Source organism: Aquarana catesbeiana, linkage group LG03, assembly GCF_042186555.1.
Source record: "Aquarana catesbeiana isolate 2022-GZ linkage group LG03, ASM4218655v1, whole genome shotgun sequence".
Taxonomy (NCBI): Eukaryota; Metazoa; Chordata; class Amphibia; order Anura; family Ranidae; genus Aquarana; species Aquarana catesbeiana.
The window spans coordinates 133,100,169-133,123,876 of NC_133326.1; the positions used below are offsets into that span (position 1 = coordinate 133,100,169).

Here is a 23,708-nt window from a genome sequence, read left to right on the forward strand (position 1 = left end):
ACGCTCCGTGCGACGCTCCGTGCCGTGAGACGCTCCGTGCCGTGAGACCAGCCTAAAAGTGAACATTCCACTTATCCTCCTCCCTCAACTTTTTTTCCCTGGAAGCGGGTACCTTTTTTTTTCTTTTTTGACAGGTACCCCTTCCACTTCTGCAGTTCTCACCTAGGCAAGAAGTTTGCTCCCACCCTGCCTGCAATACCTTGGGAGATGTCACATGCCCCAGTGGGCTGCAGGACCATTTTGAAAGTGCAGTGGGGGGCAGGATGTGAAAACAGCAGGAAGTCACATGCGACTCCTAGTCAAGATGGGAGCAGCTGGAATCCGAAAACTGACAAAGCACCCGCCTGGATAAAGACAGCATTGGATTTTTGGACTGGTGTGTGTGTTTCTTAAAAGTCAGTACCTACAGTAGTTGCCGACCTTTAAATTAAATTTTTTTTTTTGTTAACGCGCTTGGTTACTCTTATGCCCCGTACGTACACACGGTTGGATTTTCCGACAGAAAATGTTCGATGGGAGCTAGTTGTCGGAAATTCCACCCGTGTGTAGGCTCCATCGGACATTTTCCATTGGAATTTCTGTCACACAAAATGTGAGAGCTGGTTCTCAAATTTTCCGACAAAAAAATCCGTTGTCGTAAATTCCGATTGTGTGTACACAATTCCGACACACAAAGTTCCACGCATGCTCGGAATCAAACAGAAGAGCTGCACTGGCTATTGAACTTCATTTTTCTCGGCTCGTCGTACGTGTTGTACGTCACCGCGTTCTTGACGTTTGGAATTTCTGACAAGATTTGTATGACCGGGTGTATGCAAGACAGAGTTGTGAAGGTATCTAACCCTTTATGCTCCCTTTCTGTCAGGGCAGGAAGCAGTAGAAAATCTCTCTACTGGGGACACATACAGCAACAAAAGCAACAGCAGTCACTCCTTTATCTTTGAAACTAATGAAAAAGTGAAAAAAAAAATAAAAAATAAAAAAAAAATGTGAGCAGGGGCAGGGCAATATACAAGAATGCAGGTACAGAAAATGATTGTTGAGGTCTTAGAAATCTACTTGGAAATTCATAGTGTCAGAATTCCATCATGCTGACAAAATGTTAGTGTCTGCCCCAAATTCACGCACCTGAATTTGGGACAAGGACCAATTTTTGTTGGGAAGAGGTGCACACCGAAGACCGAGCGAGCGCGTCCTTACAAGCACTCCTCGGTACCGCTGAGCTCCCTCCCTGACACAGAGCAGATACTGAGGCGTTCTATACCTGGGAAGGTGAAGTCTGGTGGGGATTTAGAGACTAATTCTCCATAAAGGTTGTTCCTGTTGTAATGGATAGCTGGCAGTGTGCAGATTTCATAGCCGGGCGGGCGTTGCTTCAGAGCAAAATGTGCCAGTGATGTCACTGGCTGCATTACACTACATATATCTTCTAAAAGGTGCACGTTTAGGAGATATTTACACTACCTATAGGTAAGCCTTATTATAGGCTTACCTATAGGTACGATTTAATGTTGGAAGTTTACTTATAGTAATAATATAGTCCTAATCACCTCCAGAGAGCACAGGAAGTTCACAGGATTTTAGGTAAAATCAACATGTAATTTTTGCACTTGAAGCCCAACTCTAGGAATGATAACCTTACCAGAGCAGTGAATATAACTTCGCCTTAACCTGCTTGAATGGAGATTTGCAGCTATCTCCACATGTTTAAAATATTTAGTATACATGTTAGGATTAGTGCAGCTTTGCAGGTCTCACCGACCCCCCACTCGTGTCTTCCTGCCCACCTGGTCAATCACAAAACCAAACCTGGGGCAAATTGTTTTGCGAATGGCCAGGGAGAAGAGGGTACCCGAGACAGCAGTGCGCCGAAGTATGAGACCTACAATGCTCCCATCCATTGCTGCCCAGGAGTACAGTGGGAACTGTAATAAATCGGACATGTGGAAAATCTAGTTTTTAACATGCTGAAGAGAGCAGGCATGCATGGAGCGGAGAACAATAAAACAGGATTCCTGCTCTAAACCTAGAAAGAATCTCATGTTCCGAGTCTAGCCTTTAGAAGGATATAACAAAACCTTTTCAATGGTAAAATTAGCAGACCAAAAAAGGGAACAAATAAGAGAAGCAAATTCTTGGATTTACATAAAGTTTAATTTCTAAGATTACATAAAAGGGAGGCAGTGATTTTACCAATTGAATACTAAATGCTATTTTTATTTTAATCCATCCTCTGCCCTGCTACTTCAAAGCATCCGCTACACCAGATGGACATATTTTGCATATGAATAATAGAGTATACGCTTTAAAACAGAATGCTACCTTGCCAACAGATGACTGCAGATTCTTTTTTTTTTTTTTTTGCTATTTGCCTTTTTGATATTCACTTGCAAGCACAAGAACTTGTTCTCTTACCTTCTCATACCAATACAACATTAAATAACTCCAGCTCATGAAATTACAATTTTTTTTTTAGTTAGCTGTGTTCTGGGCTTTTAAGTAATCACCAGACCAAGGCTCTAGGCTCCCAGTTGGAGACGACGCCACCCTGCAGACAGGAGGTCTGGGCATGGGAGTCAGTAGGGCTTCACCTAGGAGAGAGAGGTGGGAGCCAGTGTAGCACGAGGCTACTTGCTGGAGGCTTGGAGGTGCTGAGCGTCCGGTCTTTGGGAGACAAACCAAGACCATAAAGTATAAGGCCTGAGCTAAAGAGCTGCGTTTACAAGCCAGGAGGGCTGAAAATCATTTACTTTGGTATCAGGACTGAAATACCGAATAACCCTGCGAGGGAATCTTCAGTGTTTGTTTTGAACTTTTTAAATAAAAGTGGGCAAAACCAGCCCTGAAAAACAGATAAAAGCGAGTGGTGGTGTCCTTAAAGGGCTACACTTGGAGTGAACCCCTGATGTATATGTACCTGTATATGTATATCACCTTATCTTAAATCGTATTTCAACCCAAAAGTGGAACCTCCACTTTGAGCACTCCTCACCCCAATACATGCCACAAGGAAGGTGGACTTTTTTAAAACTATTTTTACAGAAAAAAAAAAAACTAAAAAAAAAAAAAAAAAACTAAAACTACTCACCATCTTGAGCTCCTCTCCATCTTTAAACCACTGGGATATACCCCCCCCCCCCCCCAAACTCTTGTCCTTCCAATGTCTATGATCATCTCCTTAAGCCGGTCATAGATGAAATGGTGCTGAGGGAATACCTCACGCTGAGCTATGGTGTTCTCCCGCAGGGGGATCAATCTGCTTGGGTACATTCAGCCTGCCCATACATGGTTCAAATCTCAGCTAGTCCCAGCTGAGATTCAAAGTGTTTATGACCAGCTTTAGTTTTAAGCCTGGTACACACTATAAAAACTGATAGATTGCAAGCGATGTTAGTACAGTGATCTCCTCCTGCTGTGCTATTGTGTTCTGACAGGTGGAGCGCCCTGCCACCAGAACACAACAATCAGCCAATGGTTACCAGCACTGATCGAATGTTGTACACGGGTCAGAAGTTGGCCAACTCCTGCCAAACTGACTGTTTTCAGCCTGTGTGATCACATTTAACTACAGGTCTTGCTTTATCTCCACAAATTCCTTCTGCCCCATATAGAGCCTCCATTATTTTACCTACAATAGTAGTGTTCGCTGCAAATTTAATGGCACCGTTTCCCTGATAATGAGCAGAACAAACAGGGGTATAACAAAAAAAAAAAAAAAGAAATATTAGTGGGCTTTAAAACACATCCCTGTACAGTACTTGCACTTAAAAACCAACACGGAGGAAGACTGCTCATTTTGACTACTTCTGACCTAATAAAAATCCAATTGAAGATTAAGGACCGGACCCCAAGACCAGGCTTAGGAACAAATTTATTTGGAGAAAAAGCATTAATAGCAGAGCCCACAAAAACAACAATCTGACATATTTTTTCCCTCCAGGTGAGTATGAAGGCCTAAAGCAATCGCATCCTTGGTGGACTTGTTTGACCGGAATGCAAATGGAAAGGGATTGAACCCTACAGGTATGCTTGCTTAAACCCTTCACACCGACAGTATGCATATATGCAGTCCCACTGGACTGGGCTTTTTTTCCCCATGGGGCCACATATGATGGATGGATGGATGGATGGATGGAGGGAGGGAGGAGTTAAGTTAGCCTGACTGGGCGTCATGACGGCCAGCAGGATAACATGCCGCTGCGCGCCCCGGTGGAGCGGTGTGTCAGCCTGACACACCGCTACATCGATCTTGGTAAAGAGCCTCCGGCGGAGGCTCTTTACCACGTGATCAGCCGTGTTCAATCACGGCTGATCACGCTGTCAATGGGAAGAGCCGTTGATCGGCTTTTCCTCACTCGCGTCTGACAGACGCGAGTAGAGGAGAGCCGATCGGCGGTTCTCCTGATAGGGAGGGGGGGGGGGGGTCTGCGCTGATTGTTTATCAGCGCAGCCCCCCCTCAGATCACCACACTGGACCACCAGGGATCGCCACTAGGACCACCAGGGAAGGGGCAACATGTGGATGGCCAGGTATGTACCCCATGGCCATCCACATGTGCCCAATCTGTGCCAATCAGTGCCCACAAATGAGCACTGATTGGCACCATTATGTTCCAGCAATGCCCCCAATGTGTTTTATGAGTGCCACCTGTCATTGCCCATCGGTGCCACCTGTCATTGCCCATCTGTGCCGCCTACGAGTGCCCATCTCTGCCGCATACCAGTGCCATCAGTGCCCATCATCAGTGCCCAGTGCCGCCGTATCAGTGCCCGTCATTGAAGGAGAAAACGTGCTTATTTACAAAAAATCTTAACAGAAACAAAGAAAAACTTTTTTTTTTTTTTTTTCCGAAATTTTCGGCCTTTTTTTATTTGTTGCGCAAAAAATAAAAACCGCAGAGGTGATCAAATACCACCAAAAGAAAGCTCTATTTGTGGGAACATAATGATAAAAAAAATTTGTTTGGGTACAGTGTAGAATGACCGCGCAATTGTCAAATTGCGACAGCGCTGAAAGCTGGCCTGGGCTGGAAGGTGTCCGGTATTGAAGTGGTTAAGCAGGTAAAAGGTCTGGGAGTTGATTCTAAGTGTGGTATTTGCAATCTATTGCGCTGAACCTACATCATGCGTTCAAAGGAGCAGTTCATGAAGCGAAACAGGCCACTGTAAGGTTTTAAAACCAATCAGAGAGATAGCTGCAACATTAGGAGTGGCCAAATCAACAGCTTGGCACATTCTGAGGAAATAAACCCACTACTGGTGAACTCAGCAACATTAAAAAAGCCTGGACATCCACGGAAGACAACAGTGGTGAGGATTGCAGGATCCCCCTATGGTAAAGAAAAACCCACCCACAACGTCCTCACAAGTGAAGGACACTCTCCAGGAGGTGGGCATATCATTGTCAAAGTCTATAATCAAGAGAAAACTTCAGGAGAGCAAAACACAGAGGGTTCACCACAAAGGTGCAAACTACTCATAAGCCTGAATAATAGAAAAGCCAGATTAGACTTTGCCAAAAAAAAAAAAAAAAAAAAAAAAAAAAAACACAAAAAACAGACCAGTTCTGGAAAAGCATTCTCTGGATGGATGAAACTAAGATTACATTTTTACCAGAATGACTGGAAGAAGAAGAAAAAAAAAAAAAAAAAAAAAAAAGTGTGGAGAAGGCTTGGAACAGCTCATGATCCAAAGCACACATCTGTAAAACATGGTGGAGGCAGTGTGATGGCATTGCCATGCATGGCTTCCAGTGGCACTGAGTCATTGGTGTTTAACGACAATGTGACAGAAGCAGCCGGATAAATTCTGCAGGGTTTAGAGATTTATTGTCAGCCCAGATTAAGCCAAATGCAGCAAAGTTGATTGGACGGCGCTTCATAGTACAGATGGGCAATGATCTAAAACAAAGCAAAAAGCAACCCAAGAGCTTTTGAAGGAAAAATAAGTGGAATATTCTGCAATGGCCGAGTCAATCACCTGATCTCAACCCAATTGAGCATGCATTTCACTTGCTGAAGGCAACACTAAAAGGCAGAAAGACCCACAAAGAACTGAAGACAGCTGCAGTTAGAGCCCAGCAAAGCATCAGAAAGGAGGAAACCCAGTCTTTGGGAATGTCCATGGGTTCCAGACTTCAGGCAATCATTCCCAGTAAAAGATTCTTAAAATATTAAAAAATGAACATTTTGTATTTATGAATATATTCATTTGTCCAATTACATGTGAGCCCCTGAAAATGGGGGGACGGTGTATAAAAATGGTTGCAGTTCCTAAAATTTGTACTTGATATCCATGTTCAACCCCTTGAATTAAAGCTCAAGGTATGCACTTCAGATTAATTTGGACGGTTTTGTTTTAATTTTATTCTGGTGGCACACAGAACCAAGGAGTATGAAAATGATGTCTGTGTCCAAATGTATATATATAATGGCGTATCAAAATTTCAGTTGCCAAAATTTTTTGGCCGAAAAGTAAGCATCAAAAACGCAACACTACATTTTTTTTTTTTTTAATGCGTTCTCAAAGCATTTCAAAGGGAAGTCGCTTTTTGCCAAATATGTACCAAGCCAGATTTAAAAAAAAAAAAAAAAAAAAAAAGAAGATAGAAAGTGCTGATAATGGCAGACAAATTCATATTCATGATAGATATATACACATACATACGCAGACACACACACACACACACACACAGTGGGGACGGAAAGTATTCAGACCCCCTTAAATTTTTCACTCTTTGTTATATTGCAGCCATTTGCTAAAATCATTTAAGTTCATTTTTTTCCTCATTAATGTACACACAGCACCCCATATTGACAGAAAAACACAGAATTGTTGACATTTTTGCAGATTTATTAAAAAAGAAAAACTGAAATATCACATGGTCCTAAGTATTCAGACCCTTTTCTGTGACACTCATTTAACTCAGGTGCTGTCCATTTCTTCTGATCATCCTTGAGATGGTTCTACACCTTCATTTGAGTCCAGCTGTGTTTGATTATATTGGACTTGATTAGGAAAGCCACACACCTGTCTATCCAAGACCTTACAGCTCACAGTGCATGTCAGAGCAAATGAGAATCATGAGGTCAAAAGGAACTGCCTGAAGAGCTCAGAGACAGAATTGTGGCAAGGCACAGATCTGGCCAAGGTTACAAAAAAATTCTGCTGCATTTAAGGTTCCTAAGAGCACAGTGGCCTCCATAATCCTTAAATGGAAGACGTTTGGGATGACCAGAACCCTTCCTAGAGCTGGCTGTCCAGCCAAACTGAGCTATCGGGGGAGAAGAGCCTTGATGAGAGAGGTAAAGAAGAACCCAAAGATCACTGTGGCTGAGCTTCAGAGATGCAGTCGAGAGATGGGAGAAAGTTGTAGAAAGTCAACCATCACTGCAGCCCTCCACCAGTCAGGGCTTTATGGCAGAGTGGCCCGACGGAAGCCTCTCCTCAGTGCAAGACAAATGAAAGCCCGCATGGAGTTTGCTAAAAAACACCTGAAGGACTCCAAGATGGTGAGAAATAAGATTCTCTGGTCTGATGAGACCAAGATAGAAGGTTTTGGCCTTAATTCTAAGCGGTATGTGTGGAGAACACCAGGCACTGCTCATCACCTGTCCAATACAGTCCCAACAGTGAAGCATGGTGGTGGCAGCATCATGCTGTGGGGGTGCTTTTCAGCTACAGGGACAGGACGGCTGGTTGCAATCAAGGGAAAGATGAATGCGGCTAATTACAGGGATATCCTGGACGAAAACCTTCTCCAGAGTGCTCAAGACTTCAGACTGGGACGAAGGTTTACCTTCCAACAAGACAATGACCCTAAGCACACAGTTAAAATAATGAAGGAGTGGCTTCACAACAACTCCGTGACTGTTCTTGAATGGCCCAGCCCGAGCCCTGACTTAAACCCAATTGAGCATCTCTGGAGAGACCTAACAATGGCTGTCCACCGTTTACCATCCAACCTGACAGAACTGGAGAGGATGTGCAAGGAGGAATGTCAGAGGATCCCCAAATCCAGGTGTGAAAAACTTGTTACATCTTTTCCAAAAAGACTCATGGCTGTATTAGATCAAAAAAGTGTGCTTCTACTAAATGTTGAGCAAAGGGTCTGAATACTTAAGACCATGTGATATTTCAGTTTTTCTGCAAAAATGTCAACAATTCTGTGTTTTTCTGTCAATATGGGGTGCTGTGTGTACATTAATGAGAAAAAAAAAAAAAAAAAAAAAAAAAACTGATTTAAGCAAATGGCTGCAATATAACAAAGAGTGAAAAATTTAAGGGGGTCTGAATACTTTCCGCCCCCACTGTGTGTATTGATAGATAGATACATACATATATATGTATTCTAATCTTTTCTATTCATATTAGAATTAATTCTGTACCAAATTCAAATTTCGGAAGATGGTGGATATAGAGATAGATAGAGATATCTATCTATCTCTATATCCACCATCTTCCGAAATTTTAATTTGGTACAGAATTAATTCTAGTACGAATAGAAAAGATTAGAATAGAATATATTATATTTTTTTTCTATTCTGTTCTATTGTTTTTCTATGCTATTCTTTTCTATTCTATTCTATTCTAATTCAATTTCATTCTATACAAAATTTGAATTTCAGAAGCTGTTATATATATAAAAAAAAATATTTTTTTCTGTTCTGTGCTATTCTTTTCTAGTATTTTCGTATTCTTGAATAGAAAAGATTAGAATAGGGTATATTATATTTTCTATATATATTATATCTTTTTCTATTCTAGTCTTTTCTATTAGAATTCCAATATATATATATATATATATAATATTTTACACACACTTTTAAAAGCAGTCAGTCAATTTTGGTTTCAGCCAAGTGCATCCTGTATTTTCGGTTTCTGTACCAAAATTTTCATTTCGGTACACCACTACACATGTAGTATTGGCTGTGATCGTCCGGAGCAGAATTTATTTTGGGTTGTTCTTTGGTGGTAGGAACAAGGAACATACAGCTATTGCATATCACCACAACTACTTTGTGCATCCAGGTGTATTATACCTTTTTATTTTCAGGGCAAATTGGGCTTTTGTTTGGTGGTAAATGGTGATAGATATCTCCTGGATTTTTTTTTTTTTTTTATTGTCAAAGCAAAACTGGGCCAAAATAGTAAAATATATCTATCCATCTATCAGTATCTGGCAAAAGTGATTACAGCCCCTCACATTTTTTGTAAATATTTTATTATATAAATTTTCATGTGAATACACTGAAGAAATTACACTTGGCTACAATGTAAAGTATTGAGTGTACAGCTTGTATAACAGTGTAAAATTTGCTGTTCCCTCAAAATAACTCAACACACAGCCATTAATGTCTAAACCGCTGGCAATAAAAGTGAGAACACCCCTAAGTCAAAATGTCCAAATTGGGTCCAAAGTGTAAATATTTTGTGTAGCTACCATTTTCCAGCACTGCTTAACCCTCTTGGGCATGGAGTTCACCAGAGCTTCACAGGTTGCCACTGGAGTCCTCTTCCACTCCTCCATGATGACATCACAGAGCTGGTGGATGTTGGAGACCTTGCGTTCCTCCACCTTCCATTTGAGGATGCCCCACAGATGCTCAATAGGGGTTAGGTCTGGAGACATGCTTGGCCAGTCCATCCCCTTTACCCTCAGCTTCTTTAGCAAGGCAGTAGTCATCTTGGGAGGCACGTTTGGGGTCATTATATTGAAATACAGTCCTGCAGCCCAGTCTCCGAAGGGCTCATGCTCTGCTTCAGTTTAACCGCTTCAGCCTCGGAAGATTTTACCCCCTTCCTGACCAGAGCGTTTTTTGCGATTCGGCACTGCGTTGCTTTAACTGACAATTGCGCTGTTGTGCGACGTGGCTCCCAAACGAAAATTGACGTCCTTTTTTTCCCACAAATAGAGCTTTCTTTTGGTGGCATTTGATCGCCTCTACGATTTTTATTTTTTGCGCTATAAACAAAATAAGAGCGACAATTTTGAAAAAAACCCGCATTATTATTTTACATTTTGCTATAATAAATATCCCCCAAAAATATATAAAAAAAAAAAAAAAACCTTTTTTTTTCCTCAGTTTAGGCTGACCGTATTCTTCTACATATTTTATGTTTACTAAATAGGGGATAGTTTTATGGCATTTTGATTAATTTTTTTTTTTTTTTTTTTTTCCTTTTTACTAGCAATGGCGGCGATCAGTGATTTTTATTGTGACTGCGACGTTATGGCGGACATGTCGGACATTTTTGGGATCATTGTCATTTATACAGCGATCAGTGCGATTAAAAATGCACTGATTACTGTGTAAATGACACTGGCTGTGAAGGGGTTAACCACCAGGGGGCGGGGAGGGGTTAAGTATGTCCTAGGGGAGTGATTACTAACTGTAGGGGGATGGGCTGTGTGTGTGACATCACTGATCTCTGCTCCGATGACAGGGAGCAGAGATCGAGTGACACTGTCACTAGGCAGAACGGGGAGATGCTGATTACATCAGCATCTCCCCTTTCGTCCTCTCCGTGAGGCGATCACGGGTATCCCCGCGGAGATAGAGTCCGCGGGACCCGTGAACCGGCTCAGAGCTCCCGGCCGGCACGTGCGTGCGCAATGGCGCAGCGGGGAATTCAAATGGACGTACCTGTAAGTCCATTTGCCCAGCCGTGCCATTCTGCCAACGTACATCAGTGTGCGCCGGTCGGGAACCGGATAATCACAGTACAATGTTGGCATTCATGGTTCCCTCAATGAAATGTAGCTCCCCAGTGCCGGCAGAACTCATGCAGCCCCCAGACCATGACACTCCCACTACCATGCTTGACTGTAGGCAAGACACACTTGTCTTTGTACTCCTCACTTGGTTGCCGCCACACACGCTTGACACCATCTGAACCAAATACGTTTATTTTGGTCTCATCAGACCACAGGACATGGTTCCAGTAATCCCTGTCCTTAGTCCGCTTGTCTTCAGCAAACCGTTTGCAGGCTTTCTTATGCATCATCTTTAGAAGAGGGTTCCTTCTGGGATGACAGCCATGCAGACCAATTTCATGCAGTGTGTGGCGTATGGTCTGAGCACCGACAGGCTGACCCACCACCTCTTCAACCTCTGCAGCAATGCTGGCAGCACTCATGTCTATTTCCCAAAGACAACCTCTGGATAGGACACTGAGCACATGCGCTCAACTTCTTTGGTTGACCATGGCGAGGCCTGGTCTGAGTGGAACCTGTCCTGTTAAGCCACTGTATGGTCCTTGTCACCATGCTGCAGCTCAGATTCAGCATCTTGGCAATCTTATAGCCTAGGCCATCTTTATGTAGAGCAGGGATATGCAATTAGTGGACCTCCAGCTGTTGCAGAACTAAAAGTCCCATGAGGCATAGCAAGACCAACAGCCACAGACATGACACCCAGGAGCAGAGGTATGATGGGATGATAGTTTTTCAACAGCTGGGAGGTCCGCTAATTGCATATCCCTGCTGTAGAGCAACAATTCATTTTTCAGATCTTCAGAGCGCTCTTTGCCATGAGGTGCCATGTTGAACTTCCATGACCAGTATGAGAGTGTCAAAGCGATAACACCAAATTTAACACACCTATTCCCCATTCACACCTGAGACCTTGTAACCCTAACAAGTCACATGATACCGGGGAGGGAAAATGGCTAATTGGGCCCAATTAGGACATTTCCACTTAGGGGTGTACTCACTTTTGTTGCCAGCAGTTTAGACATTAATGGCTGTATGTTGAGTTATTTTGAGGGGATAGAAAATTTTTATAATAAAATATTTACAAAAATTTGAGGGGTGTACTCACTTTTGTCAGATACTGATAGATATTATTTTGGCCCAGTTTTCCTTCGACAAAAAACAAAAACACCTGGATGCACAAAAGTAGTTGTAATGATATGTAAAGTTTTACTATTTGTGCTTAGACATTAATATTTGTTTTACCATTAGGCAGGAAGAGGTTAAATATGCTAATATGCAAAGGTTTTCAAAGCATGTCATTATAATAATTGGTGCAAGTGCCACAGGACGATAATCATTCAAACTGAACATGCTACATTTCTCAGACACAGGAACATTTTTTACATTTTTTAAACATGTGGGAACAGTCTCCTGCTGGAGAGATATTAAATACACCTGTAAGTACCTGGACTAACTGAGAAGCAACACCATTCAAAATGCATTCAGCAATAATTATTAGGCCCAGCAATGGCAGATTAAACTGGCTGCACACAGATTTTTTTCTTTTCTGCCTGAAATATAACAGATTCTCCCATCCACGCTATACAGCACAGATGGTGGAAACCCCTGCTGCAGCAGATATAATATACGACACCAGTCAGGGCCTGCTGGCAAAATATCATAGTTCTAACCCGATGCAGCCGCTGTTCAGCCGACAACTTCCACCCTGCTCCTCTACGGTCTCAATCGAGGCAGGTTGGGCAGAAGCGGATCTGACAGGGCCACCCACTAGAAGAATTGAGTTGGGTTCACCAGGAAGCAGCAACATTTGAACAGTGTATGGTCAGGTTTATACACACACGTGTTTTAAACTGTGTACAGAGCCACCAATCTGCACATTACTCCTCATTGCAAGGGTGATAGATCATTTAATATAAAATCATGGATTTTAAATTGGACTCAAGTTACTTTTCAATTTAGGTGCATCAATATTGGATATTCAGATTAAATATTTAGCAACTTTCATAGCTACACTACAGCCAACAAATAAAAGCATTTACAAACTACTAAGGGCGCATCTTCACTGGTCTCACGATTTGAAAATCAGCCTGTCCACGATTTGATTCCGCGACGCATCACGATTGGTTAAAATCTTTTTATCCAAAAATCCAAGTGGTCAGAAAAACAACATTTTTCACCAGTGGCAGAGGGATGGAGGGGTCAGAAACAGAGGGGTGATGGTAGTGGAGAGATGGGATCAGTGACACTGGCACTCACCAGCTCTCAGTGTCAGTTGGTTTCCCCTCCTCCATGCTGCTCAGTGCGTTTTCTCCTTCCGGTGCCTCCACTGAAGCCTCTGATGATGTTGGGTCTCTTTGAGCTCCTCCCCCTGCACTGTACTGGCTGTCAGCTCATCAGCTGACTTTTTGCTTCAGTGAAGGGGAGGGGACATTATCCACCATGCAGGCTCTGCCTCAGTTTCTCATGGAGAGGGAGAGGCAGAGCACCGCACGGAGCGACGGATAACGTCAGATTTATTCGGCTGACTCGCAGCATCATGAACATCTGAATCGCGATGCATTGATGATGCGATTACATTCAACACCCCTACAAACTACACAAGGAGCCCTCAGTTTACAGTAATTCCATCAGCAAATGACTGTTTAAGGCCAACTGCAGCCAACTTGTATTGTCTTTTCAAAGTCCAACCCTTTTCCCATGCAATCAAAAACACACTCAAACTGATTCAATGAATCTGCATCAAACTGAACTATTATGCTCATTAGCTTCTGACGTTCTCTACAGACATGGTCACTGAATTAAAATGGATGTAAACCCTCTCCTGTACGCAGTGAAGTGAACAGCCTCAGATGATACACAGATGGAGTAAATCTCCCTACATACATTTTACGTGTATATCTGCTGTCTCTCATTCTATGTTCTTTAGAAAGTGCAGATTGTGTTACAAATTTTTCTTCCTCTTCCAGCAGTGGGTGTGGAGTCTGAGCTTACACTGTGTTACAGCTGATTGGAGGAAAGGCACACACTTCCCCCTCCACATAGGCAGAGGAACGAAGGAACAAGCAGAGCTGTACTGGGAATAGACAAGCTCTCTGCCAATCTACCTCCAAGCTCCCTCCCAGACACAAAATTTTCAGCTGCTGTTATCTCGTGTGTTGGAGAGCTTATCAGATAACAGAGCAGAAGACAGACAGGGCACTTAGAGCTTTGATGAGAGATAAGTAAATACTACAGATATATGTGCTTAGGTCAAATTTGATGAATGGGGGTTACAACCACTTTAAAGAAAATGGAGTGGCAGGTTACACTGACCAAGACCTAGACTTTACCACTGATAGAAATATTAGCTTCCCTGAAATGCCAAAAACACACTTCAGATCGCTACATTTTATATGTAAAACTAGAGGTGCACCGAATGGAAATTTTGGCCGAAAACGTCAGGTTTTTAAAATATACAATGATATTTTATTTGCCTTATTTATATCATGAATTAAAATTAATATGAATTTGTCTGCCATTTTTGGCACCTTTAGCACAAGAAAAGCTCAAGAAAAAAAAAAAAAAAAAAAATGTATCCCTTTAAATGCTATGTAGGTCTTCACATTGGTCTAATCCGCTTCCATTGTGGTGTTAAAAATCCTGCATGCTGCATTTTGTCAGAAAAAAAAAAAAAAAAAAAAAAAAAAAAAAAAAAAAAAAAATTGTTGGGAAGCTTGGTTTGTTCCTTCTAAAAGAAATATGTAGTCCATCAGATATATCAGACGTGATGGGGGACTGGTGTAACAAAATACCCACCAGGCTCCACCCACCTACTCCTCTGGCGCTGCGAGTTACTGTTGCAGCGACAAGGGGGAGCTCAGATGAACGGAGGGCACACACTGGTCTCAGTTCGCCTCTGCACTCATCGCTTGCCTTAAATCCATGTACCCCATTCAACCAGCACCATGTTATTCTGACACTTGCACAGATTTAATGAGGTCTTAAATACACAGTACAGAAATAAAAGAGGATGATTTTTTTTTTTTTTTTTTTTAATCGCAGATAACACACCTGTTCTATAGTGGCAAACACACGACAGCAAGAACAACAAAAAAGAAGAAATCACTTGCCATTCTGGGTTCTTTAGTAACAAAGGTGGTGATGCAAGCTCATTGCTGGCTCTATCCTCCTGCTCCATTATTGGCTTTAAATGCAGGCAATCGAGACAGAGATTTATATTTATTTATTCTGATCTGGAATATGCAAGAAGGGTCACTGTCAGATTTTTCTTCCTGTTTGACCTGTAAATTCAAGACTAAACATGCTGCCATATACAAGCTCTTACCCACCAAATTAGACATCTCTAGAAATTAAAAAAAGATTTATGGGAAATATATAAAATGTTACTAAACGATGGGAAATGATCAAAACCAAAATGAAAATGAAAAAAAAAATAAATTAAAAAAAAATAAATAAATAAAAAACACCTCTGAATAGAGATTGTGGGGTTTATGTTATATACAGAGTGGCACAGCACAGGCAGCTGTCACTATACAAAGGAGATAATTCCATAGAAGGTGAGAAGATGCTAAAAAGGCAGTAAATCCTGGAGGCTGTATAAGCTCCTGGCTATGTTTACATTGTCTGACAACAGATTGATGACATCTCATGCTTGTCATTTATTTGAATGAAGCTCAATGGCTGCTTTATTATGATAAAAAAAAGAAGAAATAAAAAAAAAAAAAAAAAAAAAAGCTTTCCTGAGCAGCATTATTATTGACACACTGCGAATGTATTCAAGAAGTCTTCTAAAGCTACTCAGGCTGGGTTCGCTATGAGCACAGAGCAGCTCACAGCATTAGCCAGTGTGGCCTAGTTAATCGTTTCAGGTCCGATTTCAGCCCGAATTCGGACCTGAAATGGACCAAAAGAAGCACAGGGCTCCTGTGCAAATCGCACCGGAGCTGATGCAGAGATATGTGAACCGGCTCCATAGAGAGCCAGTCACAATCTCCTGCTGTGTGAATTGGATGCTAGAAAAATCCACATCCAATTCGCACTAGTGTGAACCCAGCCTAAGAGCTTCACTTCAGTACTAAAAAAAGGCTTACATTTTTACATTACCAATTGCAGCTGCTTGCACAGCTACATACAAACAGCAAGACTATAGTCTTAAGCTGGACAAAGTACAATCTTATTGTACACTCCTCTTTACATCTACCAGCCATCAAGCACAAGGGCTTACCTAACCAATATGTATCCAGCAAGGTAGACTTACTAACAAACCACTGGTCATTACATCCAGGGGATGGTACATAGAGCAATACGCAGGGTCAGCGTCAAACCTTTTATTGCATTTAGGCCCCTTTCACACTGGTGTTCAGTTTTCTTCATCGGTTCAATCCCTTTTTTTGGTTAGAAAACCAGATGAAAAAAAAAAAAAACAGATATATGTTTTTATACCTGTTTTCTAATGAATGTCTAATTTTTGGAAAGAATAGAATTCGAATAGACCGAAAAAAATTGATCAGTAGTATTTCCTGCTGAATGTAAAAAATTATACATAAATTGTGAAAAAAAAACCCAGTGTGGCCCCCCCATTCACCCCTTTTTAAAGAGGGCTTTCAAATTCCAATAAGCCCCTAGCCAGCAGACCCCCACAACCATCGGCCAGGTTTGTGAAGGAGAGGCCCTTGTCCCCATCAATAGGGGGACAAGGTGCTTTTGGGGGGGGGGGGGGGACCGAGCCCCCCTCTGCCCCAAAGCACCCCCCCCCCCTGCCATGTTGAGGACATGTGACCTGGTATGGTTCGGGGGGAGGGGGTGCTTGCTGCATGCTGGCGCAGGGTTGGGGGGGGGGGGTGCCAAAGGGATTCCCACACTTCCAGATGATTTACTCTCAATTCCTGTTTTAGCTATAAAAGTGAAGGTAAATCTCCCCAATGGGACAGAAACAAAAAACAAAAAAAAAACAAAAAAAAAAAAAAAAACCCCCATGACACATTTTACCTACAGTTCCACTTTAACCACCTCCCATTGCACATATATACGGCCCGGTGGGCGCTTCCTTCTGAGTGGACATTCAGGATCCCGATGCGCTCTTGTCACCCGGACACGGCGCATCTCAGATCGGTAGGAGGGCTCTGTGATTAGCCCTCCTGAGCACATGATGGCTGTGTCCAATCACAGCCATCATGTGACGTAAATAGAGAGCCGGTGATCAGTGAGTATGAGCTGTTTACAGCTTTTTACTCACTTATCACTGGCCCAGTGTCCCCACACAGTAAAAACACCTGTCCCCCACATATGCCCCAATGATCATCTGCACACATCTGTCCGTGATCACACAAACTAATTATGCACTTATCAGTATTTTTTTTTTACCACAGACATTTAGCAGAATACAATTTGGCTTAAATTTTTTTTTACAAAATTTAATTTTATTGAATTTCTTTTAAAATAGTTTTTTTTTTTTTAATTTTCACTTTTTTTTTGCTTATATTGCAAAAAACAAAAAACTGATTAGTGAATAGATACCACCAAAATAAAGCTCAATTTGAGTGAACAAAATTATAAAAATGTAATTTGGGTACAGTGTTGCATGACCGCGCAATTCTCATTGAAAGTGTGACAGCTCTGAAAGCTGAAAATTGGCCTGGGAAGGAAAGGGGTGAAAGTGCTCAGTATTGAAGTGGTTAAGGTTGAACTCCTGAGAAGGAGCAGTAAGATTTTCTCTCCTGTAACAAATCCACAAAGTTCTTATTTTAAGCTGATCAATTAAAAGCTGCTTTCCAGCATCCTAGAAGCTTAGCACAAAAATCCCTCTAGCATATGTTGGTATTGAGGGATGAACGGAGATTTGTTTATTTTGATCTGGTGGTAAAATAATAATAATAATAAAAAAAAAAAAAAAAAAAAAAAAAAAAGGAGGGGGGGGGGGGGGGGGGGGTGGGGGTAGAGCAGACTCTCTCACAATTCAAAGTGCAAAAAAAGGCAGTTTTTTTTTTCTATCATTTTTGGATAAAAGCAGAAACTCAAAACAAAAAAGTTATATATTGCAGCTTACCAATCATTAGATGTGGTGGCTGCATCAGTTTTATTTATTGAAGATCCCCCCCCCCGTTTTCACCTGGTGATCTGGCCAGTAACACACCTCATGTATTAGAGTGCCCCCACTCTGGATGAATGAACACAGGGGGCACATATGGACAGCAGCCGAATGACCCGTACACACACACACACACACACACACACACACACACACACTCTGAAAATCGTCTGAAAAATACCGCTCTCGACGCGATTGTACAAAAATCGGATCGTTAGTACAGAGCTTGAGAGCCGATCACGGCAATTCATCCGATATTATTTGATCGGACATGCACGAAAATTTTCCTCATAAAATACCAGATCATACGATTTTCGTTTAGTCAGTACAGTTGTCATCCGAAAATACAATACAAATACATTACAACACATGACATCACTTCCGTTTCTTTTTTCTGTCGTACGAGAATTTGTGACTTTAGTAACCTATTTAAATTTTTACTTGCGACTATCAAGCGAAAAAAGTCGGACGATCTGTCATCCGATTTTCGGAGCGAGTGTATGGGCCATTAGTCTGTGGAAAGGGGAGAGTGCTAGATGTACTAGCCAATTCAAATACACTACCAAGTTGAAGCCAAACTCCAGCTCACACTATAAAGCAGCTACAGCCATTTTTTTCCTTTTGGGCATTTTGCATTAATAAAAGCTGCTCACTGTAAGCACCCGTCAGGTGTAAATGGTTTGTCACAACTGCAAGAGAGTTTGCAGACTTGTCAGATCACCAGGTGAAAGAAAGGAAGACTAAAAAAAAAAAAAAAAAAAAAAAAACACACACACAGCCATCTTATTTAAGAATTGATAAGCTGCAACATAAAATATAAATATATATATTTGCTTTTGGGTTTAAATATGCTTTAAGCTGGCCACACACAAATTGCATTTTATTTTTTTTGCATCCTTAGCTACATTTGCTGGGGGATTGATCATTGTGAACCTGGAAGTGATGTAATGCACTTTGCTTCCAGGTTCATTAGTCAACAGGGGGATTGGAACCGATGTTCCTGAATTCTCCTGCTCTCACTGTGGGAACCTTTTACTGCAGTTTCAAAACGTGAGACCAGGAACCACCACAAGCGCCACACACCTTCAAAACTCACTTTAGCCGAAATTCATTTGCTATAACAAACAAAAAAAACAATTTTTAAAGGCCAGGTTTACACTAGCTTCAAAAAGCAGGCGTTTCATGAGTGTTTTCGAAGTTCCATAAACGCTTGTCAAAATGCTTTGCATTGCAGGGCCCAGTCTTGATCACACGGTTGCATTGCGTAGATTCATAATTGTGTCGTTTGGTTTGCCAGTCTCTGCTGCTCCCCAAATGCTTCCATTGATGTCAATGTAATTCAAACATGTCACAAACTACCCTATGCAATTTGAGATGCGTTTAGAAGCGTTATTAGCCGAAATGCAAAAATCTATACAAAAAAAAACAAAAAACGCACCACACACAAAAGTGGGTGTCTGGCAAGTGTTTAATGCGACGCAAACGCATCAAAAAACAGGCAGTTAACACATCTTAACTTATTAGGTCCGTTAATGGGCACTCAAATTTTGCTGGCCGTCTATAAAGAGCCTTAAGGGTACTTGCACAGGGTACTGATGTTTGAAGATCAGTATTCCTGGCTGAAATTCCATGCGCTTAATGTGTGCGCACTTGCGTAAAATAAATTCTACCTCAAAATGTAATATTTTATTGAGGGGTGCATTGTACATGCATAAAATACTGACTAGAAACTCTGAATTTTTTTTTTTTTTTTTTAACTGATCTATACACAGCACACAAAATTGAGTTTTTAGGCAGCGATGTTCCAGAGGCCTAAGCCTTTTCTCTTCTAATAACAGGCAATGTTACTTCCAAGTAAACAGAGCATGAAAAATTACCTTCTGTAAAAAGAATAAAATGGAGAATTGGTTGAAGCAGCGGGGAATCTTCATGTCATTTCAGGACCTTGGGGTCCAGAGACCCCAAATTGAAGTTCGGGGGACCTATGGCTGCAAATGGGCACAGTGAGGCATGCAAATGGGCATTGTTGACCCTCTTTTCCACTTACAGTAGCTGCGCATTTCTCACCCTAGGCTTATACTCAAGTCAAAAAGTTTTCCTAGTTTTTTTTGTGGTAAAATTAGGTGCCTCGGCTTATATTCGGGTCGGCTTATACTCGGGTATATATGGTATATCTCCATGGCCCCCCCCCCCCCCCATTCACACGTAAGCATTATGTAGCTTTGAGCTTCAAAACTCAGGTGCCCGTCATTAGACGCCTGCCACTGAAATACCAGGCTTCTTTGCAGTCAGATTTGGGCTCCATAGACTAATGGGAGCGCCTGAAATGCAACACGCAAAAACACACGTTACATGCATTTTTTTTTTTGGCACAATCCTGCCTAGAGGAGCTCCTGTACGTTACATCGCTCCTAAAAAACAAACACAAAGCAAGCAGCAAAAACATTTGAATCCCGAGGCTCGGCACAGGTGATGTGGCTGGTATGTAGGGTAAAAGTAAACATACCTTGAAAATAGCCAAAAGCTGTACTTAGACTTCAGTAGACATATTCTGCAACATGCTAAAAATTAAATATTTGTATGTTCTTTCTGCTGTATCAGCACATGGAGATCCACAACACCAACTAAATGCCACAACTAAGCCAGGGAGAAAACCTTTTTTCAAGAATAAAAGTTTAAAAGTTAAAAAAAAAAGTGTGGGAGATCCCTACATTCACATCACTTGTGTGGATGCCAGGAACTATGAGGTTTTTTTTCGACTTAAAAAAAAAAAAAAAAAATGATATTATATTATATTATATATATATAATATATAGTGCTAACCACTAAGCCAGACTGATTTGCACTACCCAAAATTACCACTTAAGGACCGAGCCTCTTTCTGAGATTTGTTAACAAGTTAAAATTTTTTTTTTGCTAGAAAATTTAGAACCCCCAAACATTATACATTTTTTCCCAACACCCTAGAGAATAAAATGGCGGTCGTTGCAATACTTTGTCACACCGTATTTGTGCAGCGGTCTTACAAGCGCACCTTTTTGAATTAAAAAAGATAAGACAACAGTAAAGTTAGCCTAATTTTTTTTTATGTTGTGAAAGACAATGTTACGCCGAGTAAATTGATATCCAACATGTCATGCTTCAAAATTGCGCCCGCTCGTGGAATGGCGACAAATTTTACCCTTAAAAATCTCCATAAGCGACATTTAAAAAAGAAATTCTACGGTTGCATGTTTTGAGTTACAGAGGGGGGTCTAGGGCTAGACTTATTGCTCTCGCTCTTCACTGAACCCCTTCTCGCGGTTCAGTGATGTCATATCCCCCCCCCCCCAGACACATCTCTGCGTTCCATACCTCGTGGTGGTGATCGATCCCACAGCGGCCGGCCGAGCACCCTCCAGCGGTACCTGATAACATCGGATACAACACACAGCTGAGAGACTTCACTACAGCCGGCAGGCCATCACCCAGCTGCACACGAGAAAACGCCTAGAACGAACACCGACGGGCCTAAGGGAGTGACCCCACCAAGGACAGCCCCAGATCTTTGGGAACTATCCAATGCCTTCTTTTTCACTACGAAATGTGAGTTTATATATGGAATACTTACTGTATATTAAAATTTGTTAAAATCTGCACCCAGAGGCACCTCTTCTTCTCTTTCTTCTCCAGTTTTTGGAAACATGGTCTCTGTTCCCCAGCGATGGCAGCCCTGAGAGCGGATCATCCCCACCTCCCTTCTCCCCCCCCCCCCCCATACCAATTAAGGAATTCCATTTTAAATACCTATGGACCTTTCCCTCTAACTGCTACAGTGACTGTGAACATTGTTGTATGCACAAACTGTCATAGGATATACCGTTTTAGATTTTGCGCCTTTTACTTGTACTTACTTATTACCTGTAGTGTCCACTTGCTAGTCCATTCTGAAGGCGCTGATGAAGCAGGTTCTCTGGCTGTGGGTTATCTGTAGTGTTATTGAAGCTGTCAGATTCTACATGCAGCATGGGAGCAGTGTCCTTTTTTGGCAGCAAGAGCACCCTTATCTGTAATGGGTACAGTGTATAATGGCCCGTACACACGGTCTGAAAATCGGACGAAAAATACCGCTTTTGACGAGATCGTACAATATTCAGATCGTTAGTACAGAGCTTTCGAGAGCCAATCACGACAGTTCATCCGATTATTTTATCGGACATGCACGAAAATTTCTTTCGTACGATTTTCGTTTAATCGGTACAATTGTCGTCCAAAAATACAAATACACTACAAACACATCACTTCCGTGTGTTTTTTTTTTTTTTCTTTTTAATTCTGTCATACGAGAATTTTTGTAACTTTAGTAAACTCTTCAGGTTCGATATACGACTAGCAGCAAAAAAAAAAAAAAAAAAAAAATATTTAAGAAAAAAAATACAAACGATTTGTTGTCTGATTTTCGGATTGTGTACGGGGCATAATCAAGGAACAAGGAGGGCGATAACAACAAAGTGTGCTTTCCGATAGTGGGGTCTGAACAACTGGGGAGTGCTACTTGTAACCAGGTGGAGGCTTTTAGAATATACTTCGGCCAATGCTTTTCACTATAACAAAAGATATATTGTTGCAACTTTGGAACAACAGAATCTTTCACTTTAGAAGTGCTACATCGTTTAGAGGTTCTTTTTGCAGAGGCTGTAAACTGTCCTTTTTAATACGTTGGCAGCCACACAGATAAATTGTAGCAACCGTGGAATTTTACTCTGGTTAGATTACAGAACAAACCTCTTACATACAAGCTGCCTGAGCCAGTTTAGCATAAATAACCGGTGTATTTTCTATTGCATTTACTTTTAATTTTGATGCTGAGATGATACCTGCAGGTATATCCTGATATAACCACTTCAACCTGAGGACGGGTAGTATGTCCCCGGGTTGAAGTGGTTAACCACTTCCAGACCGCCGCACGCCGATATACATTGGCTGTTTGAAGAGGGATATCTTTGTTATGCCAGCAGCTAGCTGCCATAACCCCAGTATCCTCCTCTTCACCGAGCAGTCCGGTTTCCGATAATAGTGGTCTCTGCGGCGGATTAGCTGCGAGATCACTTTTATCGGTGGCGCTCTCCAGTGCCCTCCCCCTCTTACTGGAGCTGCCGGCAGTGGCGGAGGCGATCGGGTCCTCTTCCGTGTGTGGTATGGAGACAAGTGAGGGGAAGATGACCCCCACCCGTCTCCATACCGTTGCAGGGCCAAAGCGACGTCAAAACGTCACTTCTGCCCATAGCTCTTAAAAAGGATAGAGAGATTTTTTTTTTTTAATTACATTTTAGTGTAAATATGAGATCTGAGGTCTTTTTGACCCCAGATGATCTCATATTTAAGAGGTCCTGTCATGGTGTTTTTTTTTTTCTAATACAAGGGATGTTTACATTCCCTGTAAAAGGAATAAAAGTGACACAATTATTTTTTCATTTTTTATTTATTTAGATTTTTTTTTTTTTAAAGAATAGCGTAAAAATAAAAAAATTAAAAAAAAAAAAAAAAAAAGTTTTTTTAAATGTAAACTCGCCCCGTCCCGAAACGAACGCATACGTGAGTAGCGCCCGCATATGAAAACGTGTTCAAACCACACGAGGTATCACTGCGATCAGTATCTTTGGGAACTATGCAATGCCTTCTTTTTAACTAGGAAATGTGAGTTTATAAATGGAATACTTACTGTATATTAAAATTTGTTAAAGTCTGCACCCAGGGACTAACTGGGTGTGATCTGTTACTTGAAGTTCTGTACGATTTGGTGGTGGATTTTTTTAAAATGGATTTCTCTCTTCTATATGTACTTCATTCATGAACTTTTCTATCACAGGGACCTTTTTTTTTCCCCACACATTGATTAATTTTTATGTTTTTTCTTCAATGTAT

The 23,708-nt window shown here is 41.5% G+C and overlaps 1 protein-coding gene across 6 annotated transcripts in view; it reads right to left on the minus strand.

Moving 5' to 3' along the window:
* IMPDH1 (inosine monophosphate dehydrogenase 1) overlaps positions 1 to 23,708 on the minus strand; it is a 227,441-nt gene that overhangs the window by 47,712 nt on the left and 156,021 nt on the right. For 2 of the 6 annotated variants that reach the window (XM_073619293.1, XM_073619294.1), the window contains exon 3: positions 14,827 to 14,949. The exons of the other annotated variants lie outside the window; for them this stretch is intronic. In XM_073619293.1, coding sequence (XP_073475394.1) covers positions 14,827 to 14,894 — 68 coding nt within the window. In that variant the 5' untranslated portion in view covers positions 14,895 to 14,949. The remainder of the gene's footprint in view (positions 1 to 14,826; positions 14,950 to 23,708) is intronic. 6 annotated transcript variants of the gene reach the window in all.